General features: G+C 35.1%; 1 protein-coding gene across 1 annotated transcript in view; it reads left to right on the forward strand.

Annotated features, from left to right (window-relative positions):
* LAMA2 (laminin subunit alpha 2) overlaps positions 1 to 17,193 on the forward strand; it is a 600,504-nt gene that overhangs the window by 259,296 nt on the left and 324,015 nt on the right. Inside the window, exons 10-11 of the mRNA XM_029943224.1 lie at positions 2,721 to 2,881; positions 16,358 to 16,498. Of these exons, the coding sequence (XP_029799084.1) occupies positions 2,721 to 2,881; positions 16,358 to 16,498 (302 nt within the window). The remainder of the gene's footprint in view (positions 1 to 2,720; positions 2,882 to 16,357; positions 16,499 to 17,193) is intronic.

Consider the following 17,193-nt stretch of genomic DNA (forward strand, 5'->3'; position numbering starts at 1 on the left):
ATATATATATACACCACATCTTCTTGATCCACTCATCAGGTGATGGACATTTAGGTTCTTTCCATGTTTTGGCTATTGTTGGCATTGCTGCTATGAACATTGGGGTACATGTGCTCCTATGCATCAGCGTTTCTGTATCTCTTGGGTAAATTCCTAGCAGGGCTATTGCTGGGTCATAAGGGAGTTCTATGGATAGTTTTTTGAGGAACCTCCACACTGTTTTCCAGAGTGGCTGCACCAGTTTACATTCCCACCAACAGTGTAGGAAGGTGCCCATCTCTCCACACCCTCGCCATAGACCAATGGAATAGGATAGAGAACCCAGAACTGGGTCCACAATGTATGGCCAATTAATTTTTGACAAAGTAGGAAAGAGTATGCGATGGAAAAAAGACTGCCTTTTTAGCAGGTGGTGCTGGGAGAACTGGACAGCAACATGCAGAAGAATGAAACTAGACCACTTTCTTACACCATACACAAAAATTAACTCAAAATGGCTGAAGGACTTGAATGTGAGACAGGAAATCATCAAAACCCTCAAGGAGAAAGTAGGAAAACACCTCCTAGGCCTCCACCACAGCAATTTCCTACTTGACACATCCTCAAAGGCAAGGGAAATGAAAGCAAAACTGAACTCTTGGGACTTCATCAAGATAAAAAGCTTCTGCACTGCAAAGGAAACAATCAAGAAAACTAATAGGCAACTGAGAGAATGGGAAAAGATAGTTGCAAATGACAGATCAGATAAAGGGCTAGTATCTAAAATCTACAAGGAACTCACCAAACTTCACACCCACAAAACAAATAACCCAGTGAAGAAATGGGCAGAAGACATGAACAGACACTTCTCCAAAGAGGACATCCAGGTGGCCTACAGGCACATGAAATGATGCTCAACATCACTCATCATCAGGGAAACACAAATCAAAACCACACTGAGATACCACCTCATGCCAGTCAGAGTGGCTAAAATGAATAAATCAAGAGCGTACATTATTTTTTTAAGAATGGTAGTATTTAAGCTTAAAAGTTTACCTTTAGCCACTGTTTTTTCTATATCCCATAAACGTTGTTAAATTTCTTTCTCACAGCTGTTATGTTCAATTTAGAAAATTATTTAATCTGTAATTGAAGTCTTGATTTAAGGAGAAATATTTATTCATTAATTTTTAGAGAGGTTGAATTTTGATTAAGATTCTATTAACATGTTGATGTTTAGAATTAATATAATCCTAATTTATTACGACCTATGTTACAAAAGTAAAAGTTTTTTTTACATTTTCTACATTTTATATTTTATGTTTAAAAAACAAGATCTTGTTAATTTTTGCTTTGAGAAAGTGAACCTTTCTATAGATTAATTAGTGATAAGCTACAATAGATATTTATATACCATATAAGATGTAATTCAGCAATAGTAGATTACATTTTTCTACATCTTTTTTTTCTAATTCATCTGCAAATATTTGAAGTGGGTATGTTAATGTAGTTCTCAGCAACTGATCTCTGAGCTCCCCAAATCTTCTGCTGTCTGTATATTTTTGTACTTAAAATCAGTGCTTCTATTGTGTATAGATATAACAACATATTTTTTATTGCATCTTCATCAGTGTAAAATAAGAGCTTATCCTATTGAATGTATTTTAATTGAATTCTCCTTTGGCCACTACTAATGCTATATACAATTGTTTTTACATTTCTATATGCTTTTCTAATGTAGATTAACATTCTTTTATTTTTAATATTTCTTATCATGTTGTGCATTTCTTGTGAATGTTACATGCACATAGTTCTAATAGAAGCAGTAAGACCATGAACTCATTTCACGTGGTTGGTGTGTGGGTCCTACAGTCTTCTTGTCCTTCTTCTTGTTCTTTCCCATTGTAACATTGCTTTGCTTGTATTTCCTCTCTTTTCCTTTTTTGAGGGGGCAATGTTTTACTGATTTACTTTTACATTTTTCTAGATTTTGAAAGTCAATAACTTTTATTTACTCATCTGCATTTTTCTATTTTCTAATCAAAGACAAGAATAAAAATTGTCTTTTGCATTTCTCTATTTAAAAAGAAAAAGTAAATTTAAACTGCTTTCATGTCCCTTCTTCCTTATCCTCAAAATATCTATTCACATGAACTCTCAGTCTTTTTGTTGTTATTAAACTCAGTGATGTCATACTTAGTTTATTGTTGTTTTATTTTTGGTTTAAGTAGTATATATTTGCTCCAGGCACTTTCTGTCTCATGATAGTCTGAGTTACAAACCAACAGGTGTCACAGCTTATTCTTCATTGAGTGCCATCAGTCAGTTATGGAAATTAGTCCTTGATCACTGTGACAGTTTTTCTGTAGCCTTAGTTTTGGTAGATGCATTGAGATTTTGTCTTCTTTTAATTCTTAATAGTTTTTGAGATGTGTTGCAATAACAGATATATTTCTAATTAACAAATATGATTTTAAGAAAGTATATATTTTATTTTATTTTTTAAAATAGTTTATTTTCAAATTGGTTTCCATATACCCAAAAGATGCTATGTTAGCAAATTGTAGCCAGCTTCTCACTGAGCCTTGTACCTTTTGATTTTCCCTTTTCTTTATCAATATACACTAATATTCTAACGTTTGTGTCAAAATAGAATTTTAAGCATTGCTATAATTAAAACCTTAGGAACAAGATTGCGTATTTGCCTTTAAAGTGTTCATATGTGGCTTATCTTCCCGTAGGTCTGGCACCTGGGTCCTGTCACTGCAAACCTGGCTTCAGAGGTGTGAGTTGTGATCGATGTGCCAGGGGCTACACCGGCTATCCTGATTGCAAACCCTGTAACTGCAGTGGCGCAGGGAGCACGAATGAGGACCCTTGTTTTGGGCCCTGTAACTGCAAGGTGAGTGTACACTCCAGCAATGTCCACTGTCAAGACAGAAGGTCATTTCCCTTTGCTCCTCTGTTCTGCTGTGTCTGTTGGCATTAAGCAAATGATAACAGCTTCTCCTGTAAACATCCACTATTTTGTATTTGGCACTCATGTGTCTTTACAACCAGGTTCACTACTACAAGACACCTCCTATTTGTCTAAAGACCTACAAACACATGAAGGACAGGTCACCTTAAGAATAGGTGACATCTTATAGCAAACACACTTTTCTCCTGTTACCCATCTAGTCTGTTAACTTAAAAATGTACAGCACTACAAATAGCAATCCTTTAAAGCTACTGTACACCCAAGTCTACCATAGCTTTCTATTTAACTCTAAAAATAGTTTGTCAAAGGTTACATTCCATATTTTTAAATAATCTTCTGGTTTGAACCCAGATTGTCATCAAATACCATATTCACATTCTTCTGTTTTATTACCAAAAATGTAAGAAGTCATAGTGGAATTGATTAAAGCCACAAGATTTCCTCCCAAGAGTCCTTTCAGAAATACAACTTTATTTGTTGTACATACCCCCAGCCAAATAGCTCATCATGTTAATGCCAAGGGATTCATTACACTTACAGCTTATATACATAGAGGAAATGGAGACATGCACAAGTCTAAAATGGTAGAATTGATTTCCTTTAGCTATAGTAATCAGTTCCAAAACACTGGAATTAAACCGTGTTATTTACATTGGTTGAGAGAATTAACAATCTATTGAAAATGTTAGAAAGTCATACTGGTATAAAAATGAATGTTACTTATCGTTTTGTTGTTCTCAATCATGGGTGGAACCTTACTATGAATTTTTATTAATTCATTAGGCTTATCCAGGAAGCTATAAATTATATGCTTTGATTTGTTATATGTGTGCATGAACATGCAAACATTAAAGTATAACACAAGGGGTGCCTGGTTGACTCAGCTGGTTAAGCATCCAAACTCGGCTCAGGTGATGATCTCACAGTTCATAGATTCGATTCCCACATTGGGTTCTGAACTAACAGCACGGAGCCTGAAGCCTGCTTTAGATTCTGTGTCTGCTTCTCTCTGCCCCTCCCTTGCTCACTCTCTCTCCCTCTCTCTCTCTCAACAATAAATAAAAACATTAAAAAATTAAAGTTAATACAAGAAGTAAATATTAGTATTAATATAAAATGTATCTTTATTGGGACAAGAATGTTTGAAATAGCAAGCTAAATATTGTAATAGTTACCTAATAGGTGTACATCATGGGTAATTTAGGTGCTTTCTTGACTACTGAAACAATAAAACTCCTGTCTGTAAATTGGCAGGAAATCCATCATCTATGGCAAAACTTGTACAGGAACATAGCGAATTTTCTAGATATAGTACATTTTGTTCCAATATTATTTGAAATGACAAATTAGTATAGATCAAGACCATGTAGCAGTCCACTGGCAATCGCTTGTTTAAGGATACCTCCCTCTTCATGCTGCATGTCTTTATGGAAAAGCCTAAGAGCTTAGTTCATCTTCTCTAATATTTACCAAAATGTGGCATGTGTAGATTTTATTTCTTTCACAAAACTTCACAAAAGTCTCTAACTTTCATCGCTTGTTCAAATACAGGACAGGCAAAACTGAGCTTAAAATGGGAGGGAAACCTTTCGAGTCTCTAGAATATAGGAAATCAAACTGGAAAAAGAGAAGCGGAATGTTTTCATACACCTACCATGCATACACCGGAGAGGCCTGGTGTTCAGAAGGAGAGAGTAAGGAGTGAAGGAGGGAGGCAGAGCTCTGGGGGAGAGCCCCTTGAGCGGCTACCTGCCCTTGGCCTGCCCAGCCTGCCTCTCTTGTAGAGCGATTACAGTCCTACTAAGAAGAATGCCTCCTACAGAGACACTGGAAGCTTTAAAAACATTAAAACACAACAATAGGAGCGCCTGGGTGTCTCTGTCTGTTAAGTGTCCTGACTTTGGCTCAGGTCATGAACTCACAGTTTGTAAGTTCGAGCCCTGCATCAGGCTCTTGGCTGTTAGCCCAGCATCCACTACAGATCCTCTGTCTCCCCTGCCCCTCTCTCTCTGCACATCCCCTGTCCTCTCTGCCTCTCTCTCAAAAAAAAAAAAAACTTAAAAAGAAAGCCACAATAAATACCAATTAATAAAACATAAAAGAATGAATAATTACGTGACTAGTATCATTAAAGGAGTTGCCTTTCAACTGTGTGATACTTTAAATAGATGACTATAAGCTCTTTAAATTTTTTTGGAATAATAACTTGCAGAAAACAGCTTTTAATAGATATCTACATGATTTAAAAATCACTGATTATATGCATATAGCAAGTGTATTATATCATAATATGCATGCATATAATGTGCTATAAATAAGTACCTATAGTCTCTTGTTTATAAAACTAATAAATACCCAGTATTCCAATAAGATAGGCATATAATTTAAATACTGAACAGATATTTATTAATGTAAGGGGAAATGTGGTAGCTCATTCTGTTTTACAAAAACATGATTTGACATAGGTGTGTCAGTTGATTATTTAAAACAACATGGATCGACCAATATGGCATTTAACAAGTAATACTTCACTGAGCAGCTAAGATACTGGAGAATTAAATTCAAACAAAATGATATATGTGTAAGTGCCTATTTCCAAAATGCATATTAGCAGTAAACATATGCACATTTATTCTGTTACACTATAACATGTAATCGTTTTTCATAATTCTTATTAGGAAGAAGTAACGTACTTAATGAAGTAGGTAGATATTTTAAGAAAGCACTTTGTTATAAGGTCTTGAGTCTAAATATATTTATATTATAACTTTAAAAACTTCTTTTTTTAAGTTTATTTAGTTATTTTTGAGAGAGAGACAGAGAGGGTGAGTGGAGGAGGGACAGAGAGAAATAGAGAGAATCCCAAGTAGGTTCTACTCTGTCAGCACAGAGCTGGGTGTGGGGCTTGATCTCAAGACTATGGGATCATGACCTTAGTTGAAATCAAGAGTCAGATGTTTAAGCGACTAAGCCACCCAGGAGCTCCTATTTCTATTATAACTTTCAAATGGCTAGCATTCTGGTAAAATATCATACTGAAAATAAGGGACACCGCTTCTGCCACTTCAAGTACAAGTCTGCTTGTAAATAAATTTGTAATCATGTTGCTTCAGGAAAGAGAGGGAAATTCCTACATGTCAGGACTTCTATGTTAAAGAGAGGGAAAGCTCCCCTTTTAAAGGGAAATCTAAGGTAAGCATAAACCCACGCAAAGCTGAGCAACAAAGATCATGGGGCAGGGAAGGGGAGGCTGGTCTTAATCCAAAAATGCAGGTTAAGGTTTGGAGTTGAATGGCTTCTCTAGGACGTAACATTGGGGTTTGGACTCACAGAGAGAAATTAAAACAAAATTCACTTAAGCTTGGACTCTGGAATTGTCCCCTGACAGTGAAACAGGGACTAGAAAATTCCACCTGCAAGTTGGAAGTGGCAGTAGTAACTTTCTTTTTCCTTTGGGGCTCTAGGTGGGGAAAAATTAGTGTGCAATGAGCAGTCAAACACCCAAGCCTGTGTGCCTCATGGGAACAGGGTCAGTTTTATTCTGCCTTTATTCTAGAATTTTTCAACAAGTCATACGAGTGGTAGTCTCACAGGAAACAGAGTATAGCCTTACTTGATGATGAATTCACCGTGACAGTATGCACTGCGAAAGAGGAAATAACTACAAAATGAATTCAGAAGCCATGAAAGTCAGAATGTTTGTACACTAAGAACTAGAAAGAATAATATGATCTGAAAGGATTTGTATAAACATAAGAATATATAAGTATATTTTTCCCAGAAAAATCATGTAACAAAAATATGTGGAAAATATACCATCATAAAAATATGATTCAAAGATAAAAGAATAAAAAAAGAATAGGAAAAAAACAATACAAAATAGGCCACTATACTAAAATAAAAGAATGAGCAGCTTTGGAAAAGAAGTCCGTATAGTTTGCTTCTAGAAATAAAGAATTGTATATAGTTGAAACTTAAAATTCAATGAATGGGCTGAGCCAAGGATTAGAAACTGCTGAATAGAGAACTGGAAATGCAGACTTGAGGAAATTACCTATAAACTGAGAGAGAAAGGTAATGAAATAAAAATATGAGATGCTAAGTGGCATGGCTAATGTAAGCATAAAATTCAACATCATCAAGGAAGAGATTAGATAAAATAGGGGAGAAAGAATATCCAAGACGTTATGGAGAGAAGAATTGTCAAGAACTAAAGAAAATTGTACATTTTCTGGTTGAAGAAGATAAAAAAGAAATTCACCACCAAAGCTCCAGTAGAAAACCTGCTCACTGGTCAAGATTGAGAGAAAATTATTATATTATATATGTTAGATGTACTGATTTTATATATAATATATATAAGTATGTATATAATATATATTAAAAATATTAATATACAGATTTTTATCATATATGTCATATGTACCATAGACATCTATGTATCATATGTGCTATAGATAAATATCGGATTACTGCTGTGTTTACCGTTCACACCCCAACTTCATTAAAAAATCTGTTCAATGATGTATATACTTTAGCAAGAAGAATATTGAACCCAGAAGAGAGTTCTACTGGCTTGCAGAATGCAAGAACCAATCTATAAAACACAATAGCATTTCTATATATCAGTGATTACTAAATGTAAAATGTAATAAGAAGATTTAGAAAAGCAAAACCCATTCCATAAATATTTTTAAATGGAATACTTTTTAAGATTATCAAAGAACATACGATTAAAATTTTATCTGGGGCGACTGGGTGGCTCAGTTGATTAAGTGTCTGACTTCGGCTCAGGTCATGATTTCACAGTCCATGGGTTTGAGCCCCGTGTCGGGCTCTGTGCTGACAGCTCAGAACCTGGAGGCTGCTTCAGATTCTGTGTCTCCCTCTCTCTCTGCCCCTCCCCTGCTCACTCTCTGTCTGTCTCTCAGAATAAAATAAAGACAAAAAATAAATGAATAGATAAATAAATATTTTATTTTTTAAGATAAAATTTTAAATGAGGAGATAGCTAATAATATCCAATCCTGGTGAAAATCTATAGAAATGGAAATGTTTACTGCTGCTATCATTTGGGGATATTAGTACTGCAACCTTAGGAGGGCAACTCCACATGTAGATATTTATGCTAAAGTAACTTGTACGATTTGGAGAAAGAAGCAAATAAAAGATGTTCAACATATACCTCCTTGTTATAATAAAAATACAGGGGTGCCTGGGTGGCTCAGTAGGTTAAGCATCTGACTTTGGCTCAGGTCATGATCTCACAGTTTGTGAGTTTGAGCCCTGTGTTGGGCTCTGTGATGACAGCTCAGAGCCTGGAGCCTCCTTTGGATTCTGTGCCCCTCCCCTGCCAGCACTCTGACTGCATCTCTCTCAAAAATAAATAAATATTTAAAAAAATTAAAAAATAAAAATAAAAATTAGAAAAAATATAAACATCCACAAATCAGTAAGAAAAATGAGATGTAATATATTCATAAAATCTGATACAAGAAACAGTTCAAGTGAGTGAAATAGGTCTACATGTCTAAATATTGATACATTTTGGAAACTTCAAGTAAAGTGAACAAAACTAGTGTTATGTATCATTTGTGTAAAGTTGTATGACATAAAACAATTTTACATTGAGTGGAAACATACAAATATATATATTTGAAAAATTTAAATATACTGATATGATAGTACTAATTTCAGAAGAGTAGTTAACTCTAGAGAAAAGGGAAAGGGAACAGGACAGAAATGAAGTGAGATTCAAACGTGCCTAAGTATTTCTTTAAAAATATATCTGAAGCACACATGGGAAAAATGTTAATGTTTTTTATCTCTAGTTGTCATACATACTTTTCTGGTATATTGCAATAATTTCTGATTTAAAATTTCTCTAAGCAAAGGGAAAAAATTTCCTAATTAGAAAAGAGGTAAATGAAATTTTTGATCTATATCAACTACTATCAGTTTTACACATAGATTTACTGTTATATTCTTGTTTAGACAATGATATTAATGAATATCATCCTCATTATATGTCAAAATATAAAAACAATTCTAGCTCAAGACATGAAAATAGTTACTATTTTTATGCATTATTAAGATTTTTGAAATTTCTCTTTTGTGCATTACAAGAGGCAAGCATTCTCAGATAGATAAATCATTTGCATGTAAATGCTCTTCTGACTTTGTATTTATTTTAAGTACCACATGCTAGAAATGGGCTCTTTTGAGGTTTGGTGTCATGTTATCAAAGCCAGTTGGATTGCAGACTCTGATGCATGATATAAACTGACCTTGATCTAGGTTGGAACATGTCCTTTTATTTTTATCAAAGTCTTATAATAGAAAGATAAGTAGTGAAGTAAAAGATTAGAAATCAAAGTGTGTATTTTCATTGTGCTTTGCTTTGGGTTTTTATTGCACTTTCAGTTAAGTCCTTATTGGCCAACAAGCTTTTGTGATCTGACCTTGGGCCATCTTCCCAGAATGTTCTTGAGGTTCAGTCACTGTCTCCCAGCCTTGCTTACATTCCTTGAGGCACCAAGCTCATTCTAACTCGAATTTCAGAGTCTATTTAGATGGGTGGGAAAACCTCACACAGGGCCCTTTCCCTTGGCGTCGCTAGGCAGTTTTCAAGGCTCACCTCCCTTTCTTAGCAACAGTGGGACCTTTAGTCCCCACAGAAACTGTGCTCCTGGCACAATCACTTGTAGCATCTTTGTCTTTCCTTTATGATATCTTCACAACTTGCAATCTATTTAATGTCTATCTCACTTCTGTTATTTCTTTTCTTCATTGGTCAATAAGAAGCTGACAGCGACTCATACATATAAAAGAAGGTAGAAAGGAAACTAGACAATTGTGAAGATTTGAAAGTCACTTAAATTGGCTGATTCATGTATCTTAATCTAGAAAATGACGATATTAAATCCTTCTTACCTAGCTCTCAATAGGAATAATTATAACAGTGAAGCCTTCTGCAAGTATAAGGGATCATCATAAATACCTACTAATTACTTTTTCTGTTTATCTATATTTTTTTACAAGGAGAGGTAAGTTTCCATTCTTGATCTCTAATAGGATTTTTGTAGTGTGTGCTAAGATTTTTAGTGGTTTCGTATGTTCCTTTTTTCCATTTCTATACAGGAATGACCACCTCATTAACTTGCTAGGCTGGAACCCTGGGTATTTCTACAAAAGGATTTCAATTTATATATTTGAATCTAGATTACAGATGTAAATTTTTTAAGCATAAAAAGTGAATGCAGGAATTGTTTCTTGTAACCACCACAGTTAAAAATATCATGTTATCAATTTTGTAATATTGAAAGCTGAACCTGTAAAAAGTGAGAACGAATTTTCTTTTATTTTCTTCTCTCTCTCCCTAGCCAACCCCCTATTTATTATTATTTAACCACAGAACAGGGTATTTAAAGAGTAAGCACTCAGCAAATACTGCTGATTAGCTAATTATCCTTCATTTGTTAACTTCTTTTAATACTAGGATATACATTAGAACGAAGGCCAAAACAGAGGAAAATCTGAAATTGACTGCTAACACCGTAAAAAACAAGCATGACTGCAACATTCCTGAAGCAATTATCACAAAAAATAACTTAAATGTCACTAGAGATACTCTTGGTAACTTTGTCAATAGAATTCCCTGTTGACTAACAATCACAGTTAAACATGTGCTGCTAAAGTTGTTCCTCATTTATAAGAAGGCGGCTTCATGAGAACGGAGGCAGGGAAACGATTGCGACTCTCTTTCTCTAGGGAGACGCTGTGCCGAGGAAGCTCTAGCAAAAAGAAAATTGGTGTCAACCCAACAGTATCTGACTTTAAGTAAAAAAGAACCTCATAAGGTTTTTCTAATTCAACTATATTTTCAGAGGAAAAGAGTACCAAGGAACAAGGGCAGTTATTATGAATATTTCGTTGGGTGGCCTCAATATATCTAACTATATATTTGGCTAAATATATTCTTTAGAAATATGTGTCTAAAGCACACATTTCTCCCTAAGGTGATAAAAATTGGTTCTAAGAGGGGCAGATGGACCATTTTCATGTTATGTACACAGCAAACATATTCACACGGTGCATCTGTACCTAGAGAATATCTATGGAGTTAAGATTTCATGGTAGGGATGATTATGAAAAAAATAATAATAATGAAAGATGCTCCTCAGGGGCTTGATAATAAAATCTAGGTTGAGAACCACTGATCTAAAGTGAAATGGAACTTTTTATTATCACCATATGTAAGACGATAAAACTATTTATTAAATGGCTTAATTATTTACCATGGAAAAATAATTGATTATTAGTTGCTATTTAATTTTTTAACATAACCAATTAAAATAATGGTTTAAAAACCAAGAAATTAGGATATTTGATTTTAAGAAAATATGGTGATGTAAGGGAATATTAATCTCTACAATGGAAGTCTGGAACATTCTGGAAAATACTGGTCTCATAGGTTTAGGTGTAAAAATGATCAATGAATTTGTAAATTAGGAAAATATTGGAGTCTAAATAAATCACATATTATAAATTTACTGGATTGACAAGAGCTACCCATTTGAATGAATGCTTAGAGAAAACATATTTTCTTTTATTTAAACAGTGCAACTTATATAATAACCATTTAATTTACTTAAATTATATGTTAACTCTTTTTGAACTCTTTTTGATCAGTACAAAGGAGTAGTAAAATAATAGCTAAAGGAGAGAGAAATCTCATAATGACTAAAAGAGCATTTAGGCTGGAAGTTGCAAATTCACCATCATTAGATATTTAGGATCAATTTCTTTCACACCTGTCTTATTTTTCCTTCAGAGGGATGGAGGACTCTAGTGAAGAATCTGGTGTCTGACTCAGGGCAAATACTCAGTAACCCTTTTAGGGCAGTGACTTCCTTCTGCCATATAGTAGACATAGTTGTCCATACTCTTACTTCCTTTGCCATAATCCTCCTAAAGACATTTTATATTTCCTCTGGCTTCTCATTTAATGCTTTTTATGTAGTAGCTCATTTATGATTTGATAATGAGTGAGTAATAACAGCAAATAAAGGAATAGTGAAAAATAATGTGTAGAGCTTTGACATTGATAGCATAGTAAATTAAATTGCTCAAAGAATTTCCCCATAAAGCAGGTGACTCACTCTCAATCTAAGAATCAAAAATTTAAGTCCTGGACTGTTCATATCAAAAGAATCTTCCAAAAGTGAATCAGGACTACAATCAGGGCACTTCATGGATAGCATTGCTAATGAATAACAAAGAAGTTTTGAAAAAGTAATTGTGTACCTGGAAAGCCATAAAAGGAGTTGAGACCCAACCTGCCAAGATTGTGTATGCTAGCACACTGCCAGGCGATGGGAAACTTGTCTCTATGAAGGTTTACCTTTGTGTTGGAATCGTGCCACTTTAAAAGATATTAAATATCAAATTGTGATATTTTCTAGTGTTCACTGTCTGGGAGATTATATTGTTTTAAAGAAAACTTTGGAAACATAATCCTTAAATAAGAATTTCTTTGACATACTCTCTCAAGGGAGATTGGAAAGGGAAAAAGGAAGTAGAACCTAATATAACTAATTAATTCTATACAAGTTGAGACATGACCTGAAAGTGAGTTCTGGTTATCTAAAAATATTTTATCACCAATTCATCGTCTTCCAGCTGGCTCAGAAGGTCCTTCTAATTAGGCCATGAGGACAGATATATATGAGGTCCTGTAACCACAATATTTATTTAGCTTTGGCTTAATATTTATCTGTTGTTGAACCCAAGAACTATCAGAACCAAGCACTTTTCAATCGAATGAATCAAATTCCATCTGCATAAGAGCTACCACTCACTAAAGAAAAAAAATATGTGCAGACTCAAGACTAAACAAGTAGGAGTCTAGAAACTTAAAGTTGTGGCATTAAGCTGACTTGCTGTGCAATCATAAATAAGGTCTATTCAAATCTTCTAGAAATGGATCATTACTTGTGAAGAGGGTGGAAGTGAGCATGGGTGTATAAAATAAGATTAGTTTGAGGACCTGTAAAAAGGTCTAAAATATTTTGACTTGAATATACAGTTTGACCGAATAGACAAAACACACTATTACTTTGGGCAACGTGTTTTTATAGGTAAAATTATTCTATTGTTTTTGCCCAGGATGCTCCCAGGAGCATCATACTGAGAGTATTTCTCCCAGAAACAATGTATGACAACACTTAGGAAGTATTGCCAACCAAGGAACTCACCCAAGTCTTCCTGTTTAGGGCTTTTATTGGGATATGGCGCACCCATGACTGACCAGTCAACAGGATCCCTAGATATCAAACGGATACAGTGTGACTCATGGCCTCTGGTACACAAAACTAGGCATTCACCATAAATTGCATTGTGAGCTAATAAATGTGGTACAGGGTTCCAAGTAAACAAAACTAGACATGAATCAGTTGTTAGCATAAATTATCTGGTGTGACCCCTGGTCCCAGTTATTCAAAGATATTTTTATCATGCAGAATATTCCGAGGGCTTATATAGGTAATCTCCCAGGAGCGGGTCAAGGGACAGTCTTTTCAGTTCTGTATGTGCAAGGTTTGAGCACTCCAAGCCTATTGAGTTAAGCCTTTACTGCACCATGAAAAGGTTCTTTGTACCAGTATTTCCCATTTCATAGACATCCTGCCAACTAATGTTCCATAAGTATAATTCTGGTAATTTACCTCCTGCCAAATAACAATTCCTAAGGGAAAAGATCCCTGTCTCTTCAGGTGTAGCCTTAAAAGTTCATTATATATGGGCAGGGACACCAGAAGCCAAGTATAGTCAGCACAGTGCCTCACCTATAGGACATATTCAGCATTTTTTTAATGTTTATTTTTGAGAGACAGATATAGAGACAGAGTGCAAGTTGGGGAGAAGTAGAGAGAGAGGGAGACATAGAATCTGAAGCAGGTTCTAGGCTCTGAGCTGTCAGCACAGACCGAGCCCAATGTGGGGCTTGAACTTAGGTACCGTGGAATCATGACCTGAGCCACAGTGGGAAGCTTAACCTACTGAACCAGCCAGGTGCCCCCAGTGTTTGTTTGAATTCTATTCTTTGAATTATTTCTTGTTTCCAATATCTTCTATAGCATAGGTCCCTCATTTTATCTCCTCCAGTAGATTGAATTTTTAAACCATGCTTCAAAATTCGGGTCAAATTTCACTCCTGCCACAAAGCCTCCTCAAGCTTTTATGGCACAATTAGTCCCTCCTCTGTGTTCCCATAATTTAATTGATTTATGAGATGCAGGATCCAATTCCACCTTGCTTTCTGGTGGATTGTAAATGTATCCTTTTACCTAGCTCTGGATGTTGACCTTTAAAGAGAGATACCTTGACCTATCCATCTTTATAGTCCCTAGAACATCTACTCTAATGGGTTGCTTCAGGTTATCAATAAATTGAATATTGAAATTATTTAATCATATTTTTTAAGGTTACTTTACCAGGCTAATATAGAGATAAAGAATATGTACCTAATGATGTCTGAAAATTTCAAATTGTTGAACTCAGTCTAAATCTCAGAAAAGTAGTTTTACAAGCTTTCAAATTAGAGTAAACAAAAAGTAGATTCGACCAAGTGCATACAGAACAGCTGTCTTGTGTCCTCAATGGGAAAAGCTAAGTTATAATTATCGTGATGTTTCATCTGTCCTGCCTGTGTACTTCTGAAGAGTCTCCAAGCTTCAGGGCTTTGGGGATTTATTTATCACCACAGGTCTGAAATTAGTATGATTAGGTTTGCTGACATTTATCATCTCAAAATATCTGAAATCTACCTCAGAAGTAAAAACTAGAAAGAATGTCAGTAGCAATGATTCAATCTGTGTATATATCAGGATGCTGAAATTTGACATGTGAAAACAGTCCAAGAGACACCCCTTTGTTTCGGTTCCTAGCAATATAGAAGCGATTGTGGTTCTGAGTGGGTCATAAAAATTAATAGTCAAGAAGTTAATTTCAAATACATTGTTCTCTTCAATACAAGGAGAACTACTTTATTTGTTTACTCTTACAAATTTCACTATTTTATCGCACTCTTGTTCTCTCTTCTATTTTTTTCTCCTAGATTTTCAGATATTATCAACCATATCTTCTGCCAAATTTGGGTTTATTCAAAACTAATTTTATTAAACATCTATATGCACAGCACTTTGTGTGAATGAAAAACCCAGCCACCAAGAGATTTACTTAAATTTAATAAAATGCTACTTAGCTAGTGCTCAGTGTTGTGTCAGGAACCCTGCATTTTCTGGTACTATAAAATGAGTAAGACAAAGTTTCTACCTCTGAATAGATTATGGTATTCAACTGGAGCTAACAATCCTGAAAGATAGAGCTATGCTTTTTTGGCAGTTATCATAGAGCAATGTATAAAGGACTTTGGGAACACAGCTGAGAGAGAAGTCCTCTAAGGAGAAGGAAGCTTCAGAATTAAGGTAATGAAGGAATTCAAGAGGAAAGATATGGAGCAAATGCACATGTAAGAATACTGAGAATCTGTTTCCTAGAAAGCAAGGAGCTTTTATTTAAAAGTTATTAGTCAAGATTAACTGTACTTTTAATTGAGAAATTACAGCTTTCCCAGTTTTTCATCATATAATCCACTTTTCCTGGCCTGAGTCCACAGTATAGGTCCATCTATAAACAAAAAATGTTTTCAGTATATGGGAACTAGGATTAATGATACCAATCTGGAGAGCAGTCACTGAACAAGATTTATTTTTTCCCATAATATTACTATATGATGACCTGGCTACACCAATGTATTAAAGGAAATTCTGTGAAAATTAACCAAGGAAAACTTTTCTCTTTTTCTGCTTTGTCACATCAAGGGAATCTATGGCCATTCACTCCAGTTTCTCTCCCTGCCGGGTCCTTATGCCTGCCTCAAATGTATGAACTTTTAATATGTAACATGGAAAGTGTTCTGCCCTCGGTATAATATCAAAATTCTGTCATAATTCTATTCATTTAATTCTCTAGTTTTGTCATATGTCGTGTGTTCTAAGAAGAAGTACTTTAATGACAGAGATTGGTGAACGAGACTGATTCCATTCTAGTCAGTACAACTTACTGTTGTGTTTATCCTGGCACTTACTCCACACTCTTAACATACATGAAGATCAAAATTGGAACTTCTCCTACAACAGATTAGTATCCAAGATCCTTTCCCATGAGTGTGGTTAGAAAAGATGTAGCTTAATAAGGAGCTTTTGAGTAGATTTTTAAAAATATTATTATACTTTAAACTCGGTTGAGAGGTAAAATGAAGAATAGTATATTTTCCCTAAATGGAATTAAATAGAGACAGTTCTTAATCTTGAAGAGCACCTCTATTTCTGTTTATAGGAGAATGTTGAAGGTGGGGACTGCAGTCGCTGTAAATCGGGCTTCTTCAACTTGCAAGAGGATAATCATAAAGGTTGTGATGAGTGCTTCTGTTCAGGAGTGTCAAACAGATGTCAGAGCTCCTACTGGACCTACGGCCATGTAAGCAATAAATAGCCTTTTCATTCTGTAAATGGTTCCTCAGCCCTGCTCACTCTTGTTCTTTTGTAAGAAATTAATTGTTTTTTCTGGTAGTAAGTTTCTACTTACAGTTATCAGGAGAAAGTGATGGGATTTTCTTTCAAATGCTAGTTGGGTATCTTTGGTCAAAGACTCTAAGGTTTTATTTGTAGCAGTGTGTAGCCTGGAATCTCTTAGAAATTGTAAACATTAGCCTTTTCTGTGTCCATGATTACTATGTGAGGCAGTAATGGAATTAGCATTGTTATATTGCCCCAGGGACAGACGATTCAATAGAGAGAAAGCATCAGGTTGTGATATGAAGAATTATGTATTCCATTCACCAATATTTTTGGTATACAAATTAAGAAAAATTGCTCCCCATTGCGTTTGCAGCTCGGCACAGACAGTGGTTTGTGTCCCTATAGAGGAGGTATGAGAGGAAAATGGGACCCTCCGGGAATTCTGAATAGCCTGTGTGGCAGCACTTAAGACTGCAGAGTGACAGGAAACAAGCTGTAGAGAGAGAAGCCTAGAGGGGAATGAGAAACTCTACCAGCTAAGGTTGAGAATGCAAAGTTGGATTCTTATACTTGGAGAGCCATTGAAGGATTTTTATCAGGGAAGTGATCTGACCAGAGTTGTGTTCTACAAAGATCACTATTTCAAGGAACTAT

This window comes from Suricata suricatta, chromosome 7 (genome assembly GCF_006229205.1).
Source record: "Suricata suricatta isolate VVHF042 chromosome 7, meerkat_22Aug2017_6uvM2_HiC, whole genome shotgun sequence".
Classification (NCBI taxonomy): domain Eukaryota; kingdom Metazoa; phylum Chordata; class Mammalia; order Carnivora; family Herpestidae; genus Suricata; species Suricata suricatta.